Raw genomic sequence first — 20470 nt, 5'->3', positions numbered from 1 at the left:
AACCACATACATGAATACAGTGTATGTCTGGCAAATAGACATGCGTACCTAGCAGTAGGATGAATCCGTGCCACCTTCTCCAACTCATCCTCACAATCAAAGACCATGGTATGGACACCACGTGCAGCAGCATGCTTGATGTGTGAAGCTTTCTTACAGGGATTACCAAATATTATCCTTTCAGGAATCACTCCATTTTGCAGCACCAGGTCGATTTCATTCTGTGGGGAAATTTGGTTGTAAGAACTTCTCATCGATCCCGATATGAGAAGTGAAGATAAGCGGCACGATGAGAGGCAAAGTCACCTTGCTGGTGCAGTCAAAACCTGCACCCAAACAGGCCAAAGTCCTGATAACAGGTGGTTTGTCGTTATACTTTACAGCATAGAATGGAGCCACCCTAGGTAGAGCTTCGTGCCAGCGCAGGTGTTTGTGCAGAATGTCCCCCATGTCAGCCACAAGGAAAGCGTCTCTCTCATCCTGCTAGAAAAGTTAAAAAGTTAAACATCAAACATTTTGCTTTTAGAAAACTTGCTTGAACTCTGTTATTCTCTCTGTTGAATAAAAGGCTGAATTTTTGCAGGCATGGCTAAGGCTCGTGGAAGAGCTGGAACACAGAACGGATCAGGACATGCGGTGAAATATGTTGTTAAAGCGCGGCGTTACGCGCGCTGCTTGTGAGCAAGGAGGAAGCGGACAAGCGGTAACATATAAACGTCTTTATTGTAAGACTACACTGTAACACTGAAATGTTCCGGGCTGGTCGCCCGGTGTATATCATGAGGCCACGCCTACCCCTCGGGCGTGGCCACCGCCCACTTGGTGCGTGGAATGATGTCACCACGTCAGTGGGCTTTTGTGTCCGCCACACGCGCCCCCCCAGAATTTCCGCGCACCTGGAGGGCCAGTTTGCGGGGCAGACGAATGACCCGGCCGAAGCGCCCCCTGGCGATCGGCGGCGTCCGGGGTGCAGGGATGCCAGGTGGGATGCCCCTGGCTGCCCCTGGGATGGGTGCAGGACCGGGGGGCGGCGTGGCGGCGGGGCTGGGCGGTGCCGGGGGTCCGCCCGCAGGAGGGCGGCCCCGACGTGGGGGTCGGGCCACTGGCGGTGGATGGTCCACATCGAGGTGGGCCGGCTTGAGGCGGTCTACCGAAACACGGTCAGGAGTACCGCCGATGTCCAGGGTGAAGTGCTTCGCCCCGGTCTCCAGCACGCGGAAAGGCCCGTCGTACGGGGGCCGCAGTGGTGTCCGATGGGCATCGTGGCGGACGAAGACGTACTCCGCCGTGCGAAGCTCCGGGGCGACGTGCGTCGGTGGGTGCCCGTGGCATGCCGTTGGCACCGGGGCGAACCTCCGGGCGGTCTCTTGCAGAGCGGAGCGCTGCTGTGCCGCGGACCATGGTGCCGTGGAGTCGGGGAGGAACTCGCCCGGCACCCGCAGCGGTTGCCCGAAGACCAACTCCGCCGCGGATGCGCGCAGGTCCTCCTTGGGCGCCGTCCGGAGGCCCAGCAGTACCCAGGGGAGCCTGTCGACCCAGCCGCCGTCGCGGAGGGTGGCCCGGAGCGCGGCCTTCAATGAGCGGTGAAATCGCTCACACAGGCCGTTAGCCTGGGGGTGGTAGGCCGTGGTTCGGTGCAGCCGGACCCCGAGCCCCTGCGCAACCGCCCCCCAGAGCTCTGAGGTGAACTGGGGGCCGCGGTCGGATGAGATGTCTGAGGGGGCGCCGAACTGGGCGACCCAGGTGGCGATGAAAGCCTGTGCGACATCGGCCACTGTTGTCGACGCCAAGGGCACGGCCTCCGGCCACCGGGTGGTGCGGTCCACCATGGTGAGGACGTAGGTGAAACCCCGCGAGGGGGGCAGAGGTCCCACCAGGTCCACGTGGACGTGGTCAAACCGGCGTTCCGGCACCGTGAACGGGGCCAACGGGGCCTGGGTGTGCCGGTGCACCTTGGCGCGCTGGCACGCGAGGCACGTCCTGGCCCAGCCGCGGACGGCCTTCCGGAGGCCATGCCAGACGAACTTGTCGGCGATCAGCCTTTGGGAGGCCCTCGCGCCCGGGTGGGACAGGCCGTGGATGGCGTCAAACACCTGGCGCTGCCAGCCCGCGGGCACAATGGGGCGAGGACGCCCGAGGGAGACGTCGCACAAGAGGGCCGTGCCCGCGCCGTCGAACGGCACCTCGGTGACGCGTAGGCCCGTGACGGCGGTCCGCAAGGCCTGGACGTCGGGGTCAGCGGCCTGGTCCGCTGCCATCCGGGCATAGTCGATGCCGAGGTGGACTGCGTGGGCGACGGCCCGGGAAAGGCAATCCGCCACCGGGTTGTCCTTCCCCGCGACGTGCTGGATGTCCGTCGTGTACTCGGACACGGCCGAGAGGTGACGCTGCTGCCGGGCCGACCACGGCTCGGTGACCTTGCCCATCGCGAAGATCAGCGGCTTGTGGTCGACGAAGGCAGTGAACGCCCGGCCCTCGAGCAGATGGCGGAAGTGCCTGACCGCCAAGTGAAGTCCGAGCAACTCGCGGTCGAAGGCACTGTAACGGCGTTCGGGCGGGCGAAGCTGCCGGCTAAAGAACGCCAGCGGTTGCCAAGCTCCACGCACCCATTGCTCGTGCACCGCGCCCACCGCGTAGTCCGAGGCATCGGTGGTGAGGGCGATCGGTGCATCGGGCGCCGGGTGCGCGAGCATGGTGGCGTTAGCCAAGGCGAGCTTCGCGCCCGTGAACGCCGTGTCCATCTGCTCGGTCCAGGTAACGTCGCCTTTGCCCGGCTTACCTCGGAGAGCTTCGTGCAGGGGGCGCAGGAGCTGGGCGATACGGGGCAGGAACCGATGGTAAAAGTTCACCATGCCCAGGAACTCCTGCAGCCCTCTGATCGTGCGGGGGCGCGGAAACCCCTTCACCGCCTCCACCTTGGCCGGCAGGGGGACGGCTCCGTGCCTGGTGACACGGTGCCCCAGAAAATCGATTGTGGCGGCGCCGAACCGGCACTTTGCGGGGTTCACAATCAGGCCATGCTGGCCCAGGCGTTCGAAGAGCGTGCGGAGGTGGCGTAGGTGCTCTTCGCGGGACGCGCTGGCGACGAGGATATCGTCCAGGTAGACGTAGACAAAATCCAAGTCGCGCAGGACGCTGTCCATCAGTCGCTGGAACGCCTGAGCCGCATTCTTCAGACCGAAGGGCATGCGCAGGAACTCGAAGAGTCCGAATGGCGTGATGACCGCCGTCTTCGGGACGTCCTCCGGCCTGACGGGGACCTGATGGTAGCCGCGTATGAGGTCCACCTTCGAGAAGAAGGACCTGCCCGCCAAACGGGCGGAAAAGTCCTGAATGTGGGGGACGGGGTAGCGGTCGGGAGTCGTGGCGTCATTGAGACGGCGATAGTCCCCGCACGGTCGCCATCCCCCGCCGGGCTTCGGCACGATGTGCAGCGGCGACGCCCAAGCGCTCTCTGAGCGCCGAACGATGCCGAGTCGCTCCAGGGTAGCGAACTCCGCTTTTGCCACCGCCAGCTTCGTCGGCTCGAGGCGGCGTGCCCGGGCGTAGACCGGTGGCCCGACGGTGGGGATGTGATGGGCCACCCCGTGCTTGACGGCCCCCGCCGAGAAGGTGGGCCGCGTTAGGGCCGGGAAGCCGGCGAGGAGGCGGGTGAATGCGTCCGCTGCCGGAAGCGTACAGACCAACGTGACCGGAACCGAATCGTTCGGCAAGCCGCTTGGCAAGCCGCTCGTTGAGCTGGGCAACGCACATGCGAGCGAGCTGAACGTCTCGGCCTGGACAAGCCGTCTGCGCTTGACGTCGACCAGGAGCCCATTAGCGCACAGGAAGTCCGCGCCAAGCAGTGCCATGGGCACGTCGGCGGTGACGAACGTCCATCGGAAAACCTGCCCTCCAAACCGCAGAGAGAGGCAGCGTTTTCCGTACGTACGGATGGGCGTCCCGTTCGCGGCAAGCAGCGCGGGGCCCCCACCCGCGGCGTGCTTGTCTGACGTGCCGGCGGGAATGACACTCACCTGTGCTCCCGTGTCGCACAGGTAACGGCGCCCGGAGAAGGTGTCCGTTATGAACAGCAGGCTGCTCGAACGGCCAGCGCTCATCGCCACAATTGAGTGCCGGCCCGGGCGTTTCCCGACCCGTTGAAGGAGCACGGCGGATGACACCGCCGAGCTTCGTGGCCGAACTTGGCGTGGAACCAGCACCAGGTGGTGGAGCTGGAGGAGCGCGGCTGGCTCCGCCAGGCCGGTGGAGTCGACGGGTTTCCCCGCGGTGGCGGTTTTCGCCGCGGCGGTGGGCGGGGCGTGGCGGCGTTCACGAGGTGCGTATCAGCATGCTGCTGAACATCAGCGCGCTGCTGAACATCAGCGTCGAATGCCGTGACGGCCACGCCGACGCTCGCCCGCGTGTCCGAAACGGCGAAGTACTTGTCCGCCTCGGCCGCCAATGCTCGGGGTTCCGTTAGCCCGGTCCCGGCCAACGCGAGGCGAACCTGCGCTGGAAGTTGGCGACGGAAAAGCGCCCGGAATAGCGAACCGGGGGCTTCGTCGCCCAACAGTGACAGCATATGGTCCATTCGGACCGACGGGCGCGTCTCACCGAGCTCGGGGAGATCCAGGAGGCGGTCGGCCCGTGCGTCGTCCGTGAGGCTGAACGTGGCTAGGAGTAGCCGCTTGAGTGCCTCGTACTTGTGGCCTTTCGGTGGGTGGCGAAGGACGGACACAACTCGAGCGGCCGTGCCGGGCCCGAGGGAGGCGACGACGTGGCAATAGCGCGTGTCATCGCCGGTGAGGTGCCGAAGCTGAAATTGGGCTTCGGCCTGGACGAACCAGACTTCGGCCTGAGCCTCCCAAAATTCCGGAAGTTTGACGAAGTCGGCCATGGCGATGGCGTCGCGTGTGGAAGGATCGCTCCGGCAGATCCAACGTCGAGGGTCACCAGTAAAGCGCGGCGTTACGCGCGCTGCTTGTGAGCAAGGAGGAAGCGGACAAGCGGTAACATATAAACGTCTTTATTGTAAGACTACACTGTAACACTGAAATGTTCCGGGCTGGTCGCCCGGTGTATATCATGAGGCCACGCCTACCCCTCGGGCGTGGCCACCGCCCACTTGGTGCGTGGAATGATGTCACCACGTCAGTGGGCTTTTGTGTCCGCCACATTGTAATGTCTCGAGCTGAGTGAAGAGATGATTCGAGCGAAGGGACGACCTTGAGGGAGCTTATATAAACTGTGTCCATTGGGTGCGTGATCGGGTGGCATACTGTATCCCAGTGATGTAGACTACTGAGATTAACAGGTACGTAAAGGCTTGCTTGCAAGGACATAGAAAGAGATGTATGCTTTGATTGCCTTCTTTATGGAACTAATAATCTGCATTCTTGTGTTGTAGGAATGGGTAGAGAAATAGTTCAATAAAGCCTCATTTCTTGCGAGAAATCTGAGTTTGATTCCACAACAATTTATTTGTTGCTAAAAGAAGTTGCGAAAAGCTGTTTTGTTCATCCATGTGCCATGTTTAAATATTTTGAGAATGTTAATTACAGCATAAGTTGATGAAGAACAGTTGTTTGCTTATTATACACCGTTGTTCTTACCTGGAGCATTGCATTCAACTTTCCCTCCAGGATATCAGCTGATGTAACATTTCCTTTCAGCAACGTGACTGTCTTCAGCATAGCATTAGTTGCAGCATGGGTCATATTTTCCAACAATGACCATCAAATGGCTTCTGCCAAAAGAAAGTATATAAATAAGTTGTGCAGTAATGCATTGTACTTTACTATGTAGAATCACAATGCAATAAAAAATAAGATTGTAATGACCATATTGACACAAAATTATATAGTTCTTTACTCGATCGATCCGCACTGACAGGTGGATGAATTCCAAGTTGGAGTTTATTTCAATATTAAAAACAAGCAATAAACACAACAATCTGCACCGGCACAATACAGTATGGTACAGCACACAACAAACAACCTCTTCACTGGATGATCTTCTCTACCACCCTTCTACTCTGCTTCCCCATTTGATATTCTCAATGAGAGAACACTCATGAAAGTCCATCCCTCTATAAACTCCTCATATGTACATTGCCTTCATAAAGTATTCACACCCTTTGACTTTTTTCACATTTTGTTGTTACAGACTGAATTTAAAATAGATTAAATTGAGATTTTTTTTTGGCACTCATCTACATATAATACCCCATAATATCAAAGTGAAAAAAATTGTTTTTGGAGATTTTTACGAATTAATTAAAATTGAAAAGCTGAAATGTCTTGAATCAATTAGTATTCAACCCCTTTGCTATGACAAGAGCCTGGTGTTGGCTTAGCGATTAGGGTGCCGGCTTGGGATCCTAGGATCCTGGGTTCGAATCCTGGTCAATCGCTGAATTAACACTCGGGGGGTTGACTCAGCCTGTTATCCTTCTGAGGTCGGCAAATTGAGTATGGTACCAGTTCACTGGTAATTCCCTGTGTGTCTACAAGAGGTGACCAACAGGGTTGGTGGCAGGAAGGGCATCTGGACCATAAAACATTGCTTCAAAAAGGGGACCACGGTGCCCGAAAAAGGCCATCCCCTTCTCTGCGGGGAAAAATTGCCTCTAAAAGGTGGTTCTTGTTCCTTTTGCTATGACACTCCAAATTGAGCTCAGGTGCATCCAATTTCCTTTGATCATTCTTGAGATGTCTGTCTCTACAACTTCATTGGAGTTCACATGTGACCAATTCAATTGATAAATTTGATTGGACATGATTAAGAAAGAAACACACCTTTCTATTTAAGGTCCCACAGTTGACAGTGCATGTCAGATCAGAAAATCTACCATGAAGTTCAAGCAACTGTCCATAGAACTCTGTGAGGATTTTGTGAGGAGATCTGTGGAAGGGTATAAAATAATTTCTGGAGTGTTGAAGGTTCCCAAGAGCACAGTGAACTCCATCATTAGGAAATGGAAAGAATATGGAACTACCCAGACTCTTCCTCGAGCTGGCCATCTGACCAAACTGAGCAACTGGGCAAAAAGGACCTTGGTCAGTGGGTGACCAAGAACCCTATGACCACTCTGACAGACCTACAGAGTTCCTTGGCTGAGGTGGGAGAACCTCTCAGAAGGATAACAGTCTCTGCAGCACTTCACAAAGCTAGGCTTTATGGGAGAGTTGCCAGATGGAAGCCACTCCTGAGAAAAAGGAGGGACTGACACAATCTGTCAATTTCCCGACCCGGATCTCAGTCAACGGAACATCTTCTCTTCTGGACTTGGTTATGACTAACTTCCCTGAAAATGTCTGCTGCTCTTCTTCTGCTCCGATCGGATCATCTGATCATGTCCTTGTTAAAGTGGACATCTCTCTGACCATCCTCAGGGAGCCTGCTCAGCGTCGACGAGTCTGGCATTTCACTCAGGCCAACTGGCACGGTCTTCAAGCAGCCATCAATCATCTGGACTGGTCTCCCATCTCTACCACCTCTGACATCAACTCATCCTGGGAATTCTTCCAAAGTAAATTGCTCTCTCTCATGCACAGATTTATCCCATCTCGTCTTCAGTTGTCATACCCTTCCTCCCGTCCATGGTACATGGAATCTTGTGGTGAGGCTGTTGCCCAGAAACAACTTGCCTTCGTCTCCTGGAAAGCAAATCCAACGGAAGGAAATCTCATTTCCTTTCACAAAGCCCGAAACAAGTGTGTGTCCACCCTCAGGAGAGCCAGGAAACAATATCTCTCCGTTCTCAAGACCGAACTCTCTTATCTGTCTCCCTCTTCCAAATCCTGGTGGCGTCTGGTCAAATCCGTTTCTGGTGTTTGTTCCCCCTCCATCCCCTCCCTTACCTCAAACGGCTACACAGCTGACTCCGCACGTGAAAAAGCTGAATGCCTCAACTCTGTGTTTGCCTCTAAATCTTGTGTCCCAAACCCATCCCTCTCTGTACCCACCATACCCAGTCGTACCCTGCTGCTCCTGGACTCCGTGTCCTTTCCTCCTGACAAGGTGGAAAAGTTTCTGTCAACCCTCGACTCTGATTCTGCAACTGGACCCGACGGCATCAGCCCACGGGTCCTAAAATCCTGCTCTGCTGCTCTATCTCACCCTCTCTCTGTTCTCTTCACCCTCTCTTTTGCTCAAGGTCAACTGCCATATGCTTGGAAATCAGCCAACATCACCGCTTTGCACAAAAAAGGTGCAAAAACAGATCCTAGCAACTACAGACCAATCAGCCTTCTCCCAATTATCAGCAAAGTCATGGAATCCATCATTGCTTCGGATATGAAATCTTTCCTCTTCTCCAATGGCTTGATCTCTGATCATCAATTTGGTTTCAGACCAGGTCACTCTACTATGGACATGCTGCTTCTGCTGTCTCAACAATGGATGGAGGTCCTCAATGCCAAACAGGAAATTAGAGCTGTCTCCCTCGACATATCACGTGCCTTCGACACGGTCTGGCACCCCGCTCTGCTCACCAAACTCTCCTCCTTTGGTATCCATGGAAATCTCCACGCATGGCTGGCGGACTTCCTCTCTAGTCGTCGTCAACGTGTGGCCCTGAATGGGTTTCTCTCATCTCCTCTTCCTGTTCAGGCTGGAGTTCCCCAAGGCAGTGTTCTGGGCCCCGTGCTTTTTCTGGTCTTCATCAATGATCTCTCTGACTCTCTCGAAAATCCTCTCTATCTCTTTGCTGATGACTCCACTCTCTGCCGCTCCATTCCTCTTCCCTCAGATCGGCAGTCTGCTGCCTCCTCACTCTCTGAAGACCTGGACAAAATCACAGACTGGTCAAACAAGTGGAACATGTCTTTCAATCCTGACAAATCTCACACTCTTACTATGTCTCTCCGAAAAGATCGACTGGACAACCCTCCCATCTACTTTCTCAACAATCCTCTCCAAGAAGTTCTGTCGCTCAAGATTTTGGGTCTCACTATCTGCCATGATCTTTCTTGGGAAAACCACATTTCCAAGCTGGCCTCCAAAGCCAGTCGCCGACTGGGCATCCTCCGTCGTGCGAAGTCCTTCCTCGGCACACCTGAGCTCCTCACCACATACAAGGCTTTCATCCGCAGCTCAATGGAATACTGTTCTCCCCTATGGGCTGGTGCTCCTGCCTCACACCTAGCTCGGCTTCACGCTGTTGAAACCAAAGCTTTCAGAATTATTGGAATCTCCCGCGATGAAGCTATCTCTGAGGGCCTTTCACTCACTCACCGCAGGCAGGTAGGTGGTCTTTCTGTCTTCTACCGACTCCTCTCCGGCCTTGCACCCCCAGCTCTCTCTGTGCTCTGTCCCCCAAATATTCCTACAGGTCTCACAAGATCTGCCAGCAACCCTCTGATGGTTAAACTGCCGAAATCTCGGCTCTCTGCTCACCTTCACTCTTTCATTCCTCTTTTCTCCCGCCTCTGGAACAAACTCCCTCACTCCCTTCAATCCCACTCCTCCCTCCAGGTCTTTAAAACAGCTGTTCACCACCATCTCTTATCTTCCCCCATCCAAAACCTTGATCTTTTCTACCCCCGCTAATTCACCCCAGATCCACCTTGTTTGAAATTCCAACTTCTTTCCTGGAAGTCCTGGCAGTGTCCATATGTTTTATACCTCTCCCACCGCCCCCTTCCCATGCCGCCCCCCCCAAAGCCCTCGCCCTCTCTCAGATCTCTCGATGTCTCCATGTCTCTCGGTCCCTGCTCTCAAATGTTGTGTTTGTGTCCTTCCCCCTCTCTCCCCATCTTGTCTACCGCTCCCGATGTTATATGTTTTATGTGTCGGTTTGCAAAGGTGGGCGGTCCGCTTCGAAAGTCCGCTTATCCGCTTATCCGCTGCAGCGGACTAACGTTTTCGAAGCGGATAAGCGAATCGGAACAACCCCCGGAAACCGAAGCGGATAAGCGTAAGCGGACTACCGAAAAATTAAAGCGCATCGCGATTCGCCAAATCAGCTGTTAGCCTGAGCCGTTACTCTAGAATTGTGAATATTTATTTAAGTGAATAATAAGTGAAACCCTAACAACTCGGCTCTTGCGACATAACGCATTATATCATAACGTTATGTTCACGTCATGGTTTACGACATGGTTGTAACATAAACATAACGCATTACATCATGACGTTATGTTCACGTCATGGTTTACGGCATGTTCACGACACCATGACGAATAAACGGCAGTCCGTTGGCCCGCCATCTTGTTGACTTGTTTGTGTCTGAATAACCAAACGTGACAGGCGTGTTCGTTTGGTGCTGTGGACCCGGATACGTCGGCTATAGTGAACCAGTTCTGTTCTCCTTTGCCGGTGTTTTCGTTTCCTGTGTTTTGCTGTGTTTGCATTTCTTATTATTTACTTATTGCTTTGATTATTGCTTGTTTGTCCTGCATTTTCGTTCGTCTTTTCCCTCCCTGCTTTCCCCCATCTTCCTCCTGTTTGGGGGGCGTTGCCCACCAGACAGGGGGGAGTCTTGTGCCCCCCCTTCGTCTCCCGTCCCTCCCTCCCCCCCCCCCCACCCCGAGTGTTGTCCTCCGCCCCTCCTAGAACCCCGGCATGGCGAGCAGGCGCCATAATTGTGTCCGGTTTCGGTTGGTTGATGTGGCTTGCAGTGTGCCGGCTGGAGATAAATTCGGTAAAGATGTATTGTTGGGTGTGCTGGGGTTCAAGGCTGTTGACTTTTTCTGCCTGATCTCCCTCGCCCGTGGCTTCGACGTGTCCTTCCAAACAGGGCAGGGACTTGCCGAGTTCTGGCGCCGGTGGGCTACCGCTCGGTCTGCTGGGAAACTGGCAGACTGGGCGGTCGAGGCTCTCTCAGAAACACAGGAGAGAGTCGTGACCGTCCACCTGTACAACGAAGGCGTGAGTGACTATGATGTCAAGGTTTGGCTCAGTCGATACGCGGACATCCGAGGCCCAGTACGGCTCGTCCGGAACAGCCTCGGTATTTGGACCGGTTCTCGGCAGTTCCGGGTAAAGCTGCGGACGAGGCAGGACGGCACGGCCACCCATATCCCTAATGGAATAATGGTTGGGATGGACCGAGGCCAAGTCTTTTACGCGGGACAGCCGAAATTATGCCGCCGATGCGGTCAACTTGGCCACTTGATTACTGGGTGTACAGCGAGTATCTGCACCCAGTGTGGCGAGTTGGGACATTTGAGGGAGCGCTGCACCCAAGCGGTGCGGTGCAACCTCTGTGGTGCGCCGGGGCACACTTTCCGCTCCTGCCCGCAGAGTTACGCGAGCAAGATGCGTGCTGCTGCGGGCGGGAGTGGGGGTGTTGCCCAAGGGACAGGGGACGGTGTGCCCCCAGGGACAGGAAAAGGGGACGGTGTGCCCCCAGGGACAGGAAAAGGGGACGGTGTGCCTCCAGGGACTGGGGGGGGTGTTGCCCAAGGGGTGGGGGAGGGGGTTGCCCAAGGGGTGGGGGAGGGGTTTGCCCCAGGGGCTGGGGAGGGGGTTGCCCAAGGGGCTGGGGAGGGGGTTGCCCAAGGGATGGGGGAAGGGGTTGCCCAAGGGGTGGGGGAGGGGGTTGCCCAAGGGGCTGGGGAGGGGGAGGGGGAGGGGGTTGTCCAAGGGGCTGGGGGGGGGGGGGTTGTCCAAGGGGCTGGGGAGGGGGTTGTCCAAGGGGCTGGGGAGGGGGTTGTCCAAGGGGCTGGGGAGGGGGTTGTCCAAGGGGCTGGGGAGGGGGTTGTCCAAGGGGCTGGGGAGGGGGTTGCTCAAGGGGTGGGGGAGGGGTTTGCCCAAGGGACAGGGGGAGGGTATTGCATCTGGGGTCGGGGGGGGGGGGGACTAATGTGTTTGTGTGTGTGTCAGCCCCCCGCCCCGTAGAAAGTAAAGGGAGGGAGGTGGAGGGAAAGGAGAACATGGAGGAGGGAGGGTTAGATCAGGACCTGGATGTGGCTTCGCCGGGTGTCGGGCCCACTGCGGTGGGAGGGGAGGATGCACGAGGAATGGTGGCTCCGGTGGCGGGGTCAGAAGAAACATCCTCGGTGCCAGAAGAAACATCCTCGGTGCCAGAAACCCCGCTGCCGGAGGCTGGAAGTGATGGCTCCTCCTCCGGCTATGAGCAAAGTGACCCGGGACAATGGACCGAGAAGAAGCGTCGGAGGAGGGGCCAGGACAAAGGAAAAGCTCCTCTGGGCAAAGCCCCACAGGGAAAGAACACAAGAACATCAAAGAAGAAAACCCCTGTGGGGCGCAGAGCCCCCCGTGCATCAAGCGACCCATCCAGGCCTGGGGGATCGCCTGCTCGTGGTAGGGGTGGGGTGCAGTCGGGGTTGGCCGCAGCAGGTCTCCGGGGGAGGCCCCAAATGCCGTCTTCCCCGGAACGCTCACGTTCCCGTTCCCCCGTGAGTCGTTCCCCACCCGTTGACCTTACCCCTCCTCCGGGGGCAGCTGTGGCCATGGGCCTCGAGGAGGGTTTGCTCGCGGAGGACTGGTGGCTTTCTTCCCTGGGTGGCGGGCGAGGGGGGGTAATTTATTTGACCCCCGAGCAGGAGGACCTCTCCCTGCTACCCGGGGAGAATGTCTGCATAGATGGGGACTGGCTCCCGGGCACCCTCGTGGCTCCCGGCTGCGGGAAGAACCGCAGGGGGAGGAAGAATGGTAGCTCGTCGCGTCTTGGCAAGGAGGGAGGAGCTTCATAAGTCCTATGACTCCCCTTTCGTGGTTTGCACTAGTGTTGGTGATTAATACACTAACACCTATGAGCTTTAAACTAACGAGTTTAAATGTACGGGGAGTCCGTACCACGGTCCGGAGGATCGCTATTTTTGAAGAACTGCGCAATTTTGAATGGGATGTCTGCCTGTTGCAGGAATGCCATATTCCGCACGGTGAGTATGGATACCTCCGTGCAAATTGGCGGTACGGAGAGTCGTATTGGTCCGGCAGCTACACTAACAGGGCGGCAGGATTAGGGTTCCTTATTAAGAGCCCGAATGTCGAGGTCCTTAGTTTAGAAGAAATTATCCCGGGGCGATTGGCCGTGCTCAGGGTGGTGGTTTCCTCGACCCCACTGACCTTGGTCAATGTGTACGCTCCAACGACGGTGGGAGAAAGAGTGGAGCTCCTGCGCCAGTTGGGGCCCCTCCTCTCCACCTCTGGCCCCGTGATCGTCGGGGGAGATTTTAATATAAGTTTGGACAGGTTGCCCCTGGAGTCATCGGCGCGGGCCCTTAAAGGGCTTGTTCAGGATTTTAGGTTGAGGGACACGGGTGCGGAAAGGAATGAGGTCACCCGGACCGATGCGGCTGGTACCAGTCGGGCTAGGATTGATTACATTCTTTTGACACCAAATTTTGGCGACCCGGACCTGGTACTTCACGCGGTGGCATTTTCAGATCACTGTCGTTTGTCTCTGGGTATTGAATTAAATGGGGTGCGTCCCCGGTGTTTTGGACTCTGGAAGCTTAACTGTCACCTTTTGCAGGATGACAGTTTAGTGCGTGCCTACGTTCGGAAGTATAGGGAGTGGGAAACGGTCAGGTGCCTCTTCCCTACCTCGGCAGCCTGGTGGGAGGAGGTGAAACGTAGGACCATAGGGTTTTTCCGAACGGCCGGGCGAATGAGGGCCGCGGGGAAACGAGAGCGTTTGAAGCGCATGCAGGCATACCTCCAGCGCCTGCATAAGAAACTTTGCGAAGGGAGGGACGTGTCAGAGAAAATCCGCCGGGTGAAGGGGAGGATTTTTAGCCTCCTCGAAGCCAGGGCGAGGGCCGTCATCTTCCGGAGCAAGGTGCAGGCATTGGAGTGGAACGAAAGGTGTACCAGATTCTTCTTTCAACGATGTGCCAGGCGGAGGGGCGGTTTGGCCCAGGTTAATGTGGGGGGAGGCCGTGTTTCGGATCCGGACCAAATTACCGAAGCAGTGGAGGACTATTACTCCAGGCTTTTTGAAAAACGACCGGTTGACCAAATCCAGATGGCCGACGTTCTCGGCCATCTGAGGAATCTTTTGAGCCCCGAACAGCGGGAGCGGTTGGAGGAACCGGTGAGCCTGGAGGAATTGACCTCCGCTGTTAGGGATTTGGCCGCGAATAAAACCCCGGGTGACGACGGCCTGCCCGTGGAGTTTTATCGCCGCTTTTGGCACGTCCTTGGCGAGGACTATCTGCAGGTAGTGAGGGAGCTAGCCACCTCTGCGAGGCTTCCAGATTCGATGCGCCGGGGCGTCGTAAACCTCGTGCACAAGAAGGGTGATCGGGAGGATCTGTCCAACTGGCGCCCGATCACTTTGTTGAATGTCGACTACAAGATACTAACAAAGGTGCTGTCTAAGAGGGTGCACGGTGTCATGGTGGACCTCGTGCACCCGGACCAGACTTGTGCTGTTCCGGGACGCAGAGTGTCCGACAGCCTGGGCCTGGTTCGAGAGGCGATCCAGCTAGCGGAGGAGAGAGGCCTCCCACTGAGCATAGTCAGTTTGGACCAGGAGAAGGCTTTCGACAGAGTGTCACATGAATACATGATGGCCGTTTTGGACCGTTTTGGCTTTGGGCCAAATTTGATGCATTGGGTGGACCTGATGTATAGGGACGTTGAAGCCCGTGTTTTGGTCAACGGACACCTCTCGGGAGCCTTCCCAGTCGCTTCTGGGGTCAGGCAGGGCTGCCCAATGTCACCAGTCCTTTTTGTCCTTTGTATTGAACCGTTTGCTTGTGCACTGCGAGCGGACCCATCCTTCCCTGGGTTGTGGATTCCCGGAACCCATGGGGGGCACCTAAAGGTGAGTCTGTACATGGACGACGTGTCGGTGTTCGTCACCGATGCAGTCGCCATGTGCAGACTGGTGGGTCTCTGCGAGCGTTTTGGGGTGGCCTCCTCTTCTAAAATCAATCCCCAGAAGAGTGAGGTCATGCACTTTGGTCGGCACAGGACGGGCTCCGGCCCCCCTTGCCCGTACACGGAGCGGAGAGATCGATTAAAGATCCTCGGGGTCTGCTTTGACCCAGGCGGCGTGGCCGCTGAGAACTGGCGAACGGTCATTGGGGGATGGGAATTGGAGGTCGCTTCTTGGCGGTCTCGTCGCCTAACCATGGAGGGGCGAAATTTAGTTATCAAGAATGTTTTGATCGGTAAGTTGTTGTATTTGGCGAGAATCTCCCCACCTCCTCCTGCGGTGGGACGGGCTCTAGAGGGAATAATTTTCACTTTCTTCTGGGGTACCCGAGCAGAGCGCAGGAGTAGGAGGGTTGTGAAGATGAGCCCGTCCTTGGGTGGGAAGGGTGTCCCCTGCCCGGTGTTTGTATGTATGTCTGCGTTTGCGTGTACTCTCATGGAGTTATTCGTGTCTGAGGACCCGGGTCGCCGGCTGGCGCGGGACTTTCTGTTTTTCTTTCTGGGGCCGTCCGTCGCGCGGTTGGAAGGGCGGTCCCTCCCGCTGTCTCGGCCTTTTTCCGGGTCGTGTCCGGGGCATTTCCGGATGTTTGAGGGGTTCGCCCGGGAGCAGGGCCTGTTGACCTGTCGGCCCATCGGTTGGCAGTTGTCGCAGGTCCTGGACCACTTGCGCCCAAGGGAGGTGCTGCGGGAGGTGCGTATCCTTCGCGGAAGGCCTCTCGCAGAACGTACGGCGAGAAAGGTTTGGGAGAACGTTTCGGCTCGCTGTCTCGCCAACGACCAGAAGGACGTCGCGTGGCAAGCCGCCCATGAGTGTCTTCCGGTCCGGGTGTTTCAGTTCCAGAGGGGCCTGAACGTGTCGGTCCAGTGTCCCCGACCCCGATGCACAGGGGACGAAACCGTCAGGCATGTCCTTTGGGACTGCCCTGTCGCCGAGGGGGTCTGGTCGCTAGCGGCTGGCCTCCTCGAATGCTATGTGCCTTGGCTGGTGATGGTCAGACGGGACGTCTTTGCGTTTAGCGGGCTCCTACCACAACCAGTGCCTGTCCGCAAATGGAGGCAGGCCTGGAGAACGGTCTGTATAATCAAGACCGTCTTGTGGCGAGCGAGAACCAGAGGTTTCTATACCAGGGTATGGTTGGATCCTGGGCAGATATGGGGCAGAGCCCAATCCTGCCTCCAAAGGTACAGGCTTGGCGACAGCTTGCGGGCGACGGGGCGGGGCGCTGGCCGCAACGATGCGTCAGGTGTGTCGTAAAGCCCTCCCTGGAGCGGAGAATACGGCCGGGCTTTTCCGTGGTGAAGGGGGGGGGTCCCGCGGGAGGTTACTTCCAAATGTGCGGGCGACAGTCATGTGCAGCCGTAGTCCCTGACCGAGTTTGCCGCCCGGGCTTGGAAAGGTTGGGGGTGCTCCGGCAGGTGTGCTTGCGGGCCCTGTCGGGCGGTGATTCTCATTGGGACACTCACGCCTCGTGGGCAGCTCAGGGAGCCGTGGCCTTCCTTGTGGGGCATCTTCCGGGTGGGCCCTCCCGGGCGCGGCCTGGGGAGGGTGGGGGCAGTTGGGTTTCCTTTTGTTTGATCTTGATTTTGCCTTGGTTTGATTTTTATTTTCTTTCATTATTATTTCCAGCGGTGGGTCGAGCCCTCAACGTGTTTGTGGCTGCATGTTCCCGGCTGCGGTTAGCAGCCGGTTGTTGATTTCGGTATGCAAAGGAAAAAAGGCCCCTTGACCCTTATTGTTTTAAGGTGTCCCTTCTTTGGTTGTTTTCGGGGGGTGGGAGGGGGGATAGGGTCTTCTTTCCTTTCTCCCCCCCCCTTTGGTTAGTTAGAGTTAGGTGTCTGCTGCCTGGGGTGGGAGAGGGGTTTTGGGGGTTTGGGATAGGGATGATGGACTTTGGTTTTTATGATTTATGGTTTATTGAATTTGATTTGATTTTCATTTTGGTTTTTGAACCTTGTTTTCTTGCGTTTTCTTGATCTTTTGGTTTGCTTTCTCTCTTTATTTATTGTTTGATATCTGGTTTGCTGGCTTTTGATTTCTTGGTTTTTGATTTTTCTGGGTTCTTGTGTGGTGGTGATGGTGATGGGTTTATTAATGGTTTGATTTTTCTGGGTTCTTGTGTGGTGGTGATGGTGATGGGTTTATTGATTGTATTTTGAGCGTGTTTTTTTACCTTTTTTCATAATAAAAAAGGCCTCGGCCATAAAAGTTACAGCTCTCGCCCAATCTCTTCCCGCTCGAGTTCCGTGATGCTTGGGTAACTCCGTTTCTCAGGCATAACACGCCGCTCCCGAGCTCTGCCTCGGTCGAGCGCGTGTTCAGCTACGGGTCGGACATCCTCAGGCCTAAGAGGTCGGCCCTGGCTGCACCGAACTTCGAGGCCCTCGTCTTCATGAAGGGCAACCTCCAAATCCTCAAGAAGGCCCACGAGGTGGAGGAGGAAGACGAGGACTAGTCAACAGACTGCTAGTGCTAGTCTGTTGACTAGTAGACTCTCTTGTCAAAGAAAGGACGGGCAAATTGATTTTTCTTTAATGTAACTTGCATATATTAAAATTATATTTAAATTAACTGTAGAGTAGAGTAGAGTCGAGTGGAAAACTTTATTTAAATACATTTTGAATAAATTTTATTTAAATAAAAATATATATTTTTGATCTTAAAAGCTTTGTTTGTCTTTGTAGTAGTTAGAAATGGCTATTTAGGCTTAAAAAGCATTAAATTCCCTTTCGAAACGTCAAAAATCGCTTTAAAAACGTCGAAGCGCTTTTAAAAAATCGAATAGAAGCGGATAAGCGGATAACCGGTAAGCGGACTAAGATTTTGGGCCGCTGAAGCGGATAAGCGAATCGGACTACACGGGCTGGCGGAGCGGATAAGCGGTAAGCGGACTTAAAATTTTCCGAATCGCGCCCACCTTTATCGGTTTGTCTTTCTGTGTGATTAATGTTCGCTCTTTCACGAGCCTCGATCTTGTATACAAAAAAAAAAAAAAAAAAAAAAAAGGCACATGACAGCACACCTGGAGTTTGCAAAAGGGCAGGTGAAAGACTGAGAGCATGAAGCAAAAGATTCTGTGGTCGGATGAGATGAAAATTGAACTCTTTGGCGTGAATGCAAAGCGCTACATCTGGCGGAAACAGAGCACAGCTCATCACCCATCTAACACCAACCCTACCGCGAAGGATGGTGGTGGCAGCATCATGCTATGGGGATGCTTTTCAGCAGCAGGGACTGGGAGACTTGTAAGGATAGAGGGAACAATTAATGGAGCCAAATACAGGTAAATCTTTGAGGAGAACCTGCTTCAGAGTGCAAAAGACCTTATACTGCAGAAAAGATTTACGTTCCAACAGGAAAATGACTCCAAGCATACAGCCAAAGCAACACTGGAATGGCTTCAGAACAATAACTTGAAAGTCCTTGAGTGGCGCAGCCAAAGCCCAGACTTGAATCACATTGATAAAATCTGTGGAAAGAATTGAAGATTGCTGTTCACCGACGCTCCCCATCAAACTTGACAGAGCTTGAGCAAATCTGCAAGGAAGAATCGGAGAATCTCCCCAAATCCAGATGTGCAAAGCTGATACAGACATACCCAATAAGACTCAAAGCTGCAATTGCTGCCCAACGCACTTCTACAAAGTATTGACTCGGGGTTGAATACCAATGTCAATTAGATATTTCTTTAATTTCTTTTTAATTATTATTTTGTATAAATTTCTAAAAAGAAAAATTCCACTTTGGCATTATAGGATATTATGTGTAAATTTGTGACAAAAAAAAAATCTCAATTTAATCCATTTTAAATTCAGGCTGTAACACAACAAAGTTAAAGTCGAATGTGTTCATCTTTTTTGTCATCACATCGAGTCATGCTCAAGTGTGTTCTCTCTTCAAAATTTTCTGTCTTCAAAACAGAACTTCTCGAAGGCTCTGCATGCATCAATGTCCCAGCCTCGTGCGACCAAAATGGCTGTCCTGAGCATCCTTTGTTGGGCTCGCGTTGTTGTGCAAGGCTTGTGAGTTTCTGTTAGATCATTCCTCCCACTGGGATTCCCCACAATGAAGCGGGAGCACACCCATACAAACAGGAGAAGCATGATGTCATCATTCTAAGTCAGTATGCCTTGCATTGCCACTCGACAAAGCCCCATTTTTTCGCATCACTGCATCACATATAACTTGTATTGTTTGGGGAACAATACATTAATTTGGGGAAGATGTCACAAGAGCATCAAGTGAAACAGAAAATGAATACCACGATATTGAATATTGAATATTTACATTTACAGAAAATGAATGTTTACATTGAAGACCGCCATGTTGTTAAGCGGTGCTGAGCTCTTCGTTCCGTTAGAATGCTTGCTGGAGCACCTTGAATCAATCAGGTGGGTTAATGTTTTTGTTAGATATAATTGTAAACTACTGAAAAGTTGCAACCCCATTTGGGGGGGGGGGGGGGTGAGGGTGGGGGACATTGCCCACCCTCCCCTCATTTCCTTCCAAAATCCACCTTTGTGAAGCATTCTGGTCACCAGAAAAGGTACCCGACCACATTCACCGAACTTTGAATGGTTTGGGTATTTGGGTAGGACAGAATTGTTGTTGTTAAATCGTCATTTCCTTCCTGTTGTTGTTGTTGTTGTTGCGCAGCAACAAGTGAGAGTAGACATTGAGTCTGATGGGAAAGATGGGGCAGTGTTACGAAAATGACCTTGGAGTTGAGGGGTTAATGAATCATTTGTTATCTCGTGATGAATGTTAGCTTAAGTGTGCGTAGTACCAATTAGCAGCAACCAGAATTGGATGTCCAGGCATCTCCTCGTCAGTCGTCACCCTTCCCCTGCTTCTCAATCCCTTCCCCATGTCTGTCTCTTCTCACTATTTTCCCTTTGTGTTATATATATAAAAAAATAACCACCTTTAGAGGCCATTTTTCCCCGCAAAGCGGGGGTTGGCCTTTTTCGGGCACCGTGGTTGTTGTTGTTTTTTTGGTCCCCTTTTTGAAGCAATGTTTTATGGCCGGATGCCCTTCCTGCCGCCAACCCTTTTTGCCGCCTTTAACGACAAACAGGGAATTACCAGTGAACTGGTACTCAATTAGCCGACCTCGGAAGGATGACAGGCTGAGTCAACCCCCCTGGCGTTAATTCAGCGATCGACCGGGATTCTAACCCAGGATCCTTGGTTTATCCGCAGCCGGCACCCTAACCGCTAACCCAACACCAGGGCTAAATATCACTAACACTAAATAACAGTCAAATTTCCATATAACAACCTAATAACAGTTTCTTATAACAGTTTCTTATAACAGTCAAATTTCCTTATAACAACCTAATAACAGTTTCTTATAACAGTTTCTTATAACAGTCAAATTTCCTTATAACAACCTAATAACAGTTTCTTATAACAGTTTCTTATAACTATAACAGTTCCAAAAAGCCGGCACCCTCCACCGCACACTCAAATAATCCCTATTGTCTTTTCACAACACACAACTGCACTTAAACATGGCACGTCCACATGTGCTAGCTACGAAGAACCTCCGAGTAAGATGATGTGTCCACATGTGCTATTTTAGCACTGCGGGACCACATGCTCAACATTCACGGGGTGGGTAGAGAGACGAAC

At 54.0% G+C, this 20470-nt stretch overlaps 1 protein-coding gene across 7 annotated transcripts in view; it reads right to left on the bottom strand.

The window, feature by feature from the left end:
* LOC137421552 (ornithine decarboxylase) overlaps nucleotides 1-20470 on the bottom strand; it is a 60567-nt gene that overhangs the window by 20517 nt on the left and 19580 nt on the right. For 4 of the 7 annotated variants that reach the window (XR_010983359.2, XM_068107722.2, XM_078771263.1 and 1 more), the window contains 3 exons: nucleotides 5595-5728; nucleotides 307-480; nucleotides 49-221 (listed from right to left, as the gene is read on the bottom strand). Coding sequence is in view for 6 of the 7 variants with exons in the window: in XM_068107722.2 (XP_067963823.2) it covers nucleotides 49-221; nucleotides 307-480; nucleotides 5595-5699 (452 nt within the window). In the remaining variant the exon portion in view is untranslated. Of the gene's footprint in view, nucleotides 1-48; nucleotides 222-306; nucleotides 484-5594; nucleotides 5729-20470 lie in introns of all 7 variants that reach the window. The other 3 variants (XM_078771264.1, XM_078771261.1, XM_078771260.1) reach the window with 2 other exon arrangements.

Source organism: Myxine glutinosa, chromosome 2, assembly GCF_964187855.1.
Source record: "Myxine glutinosa chromosome 2, kmMyxGlut1.1, whole genome shotgun sequence".
Lineage (NCBI taxonomy): Eukaryota > Metazoa > Chordata > Myxini > Myxiniformes > Myxinidae > Myxine > Myxine glutinosa.
This window is presented reverse-complemented; position numbering and strand designations above follow the sequence as displayed.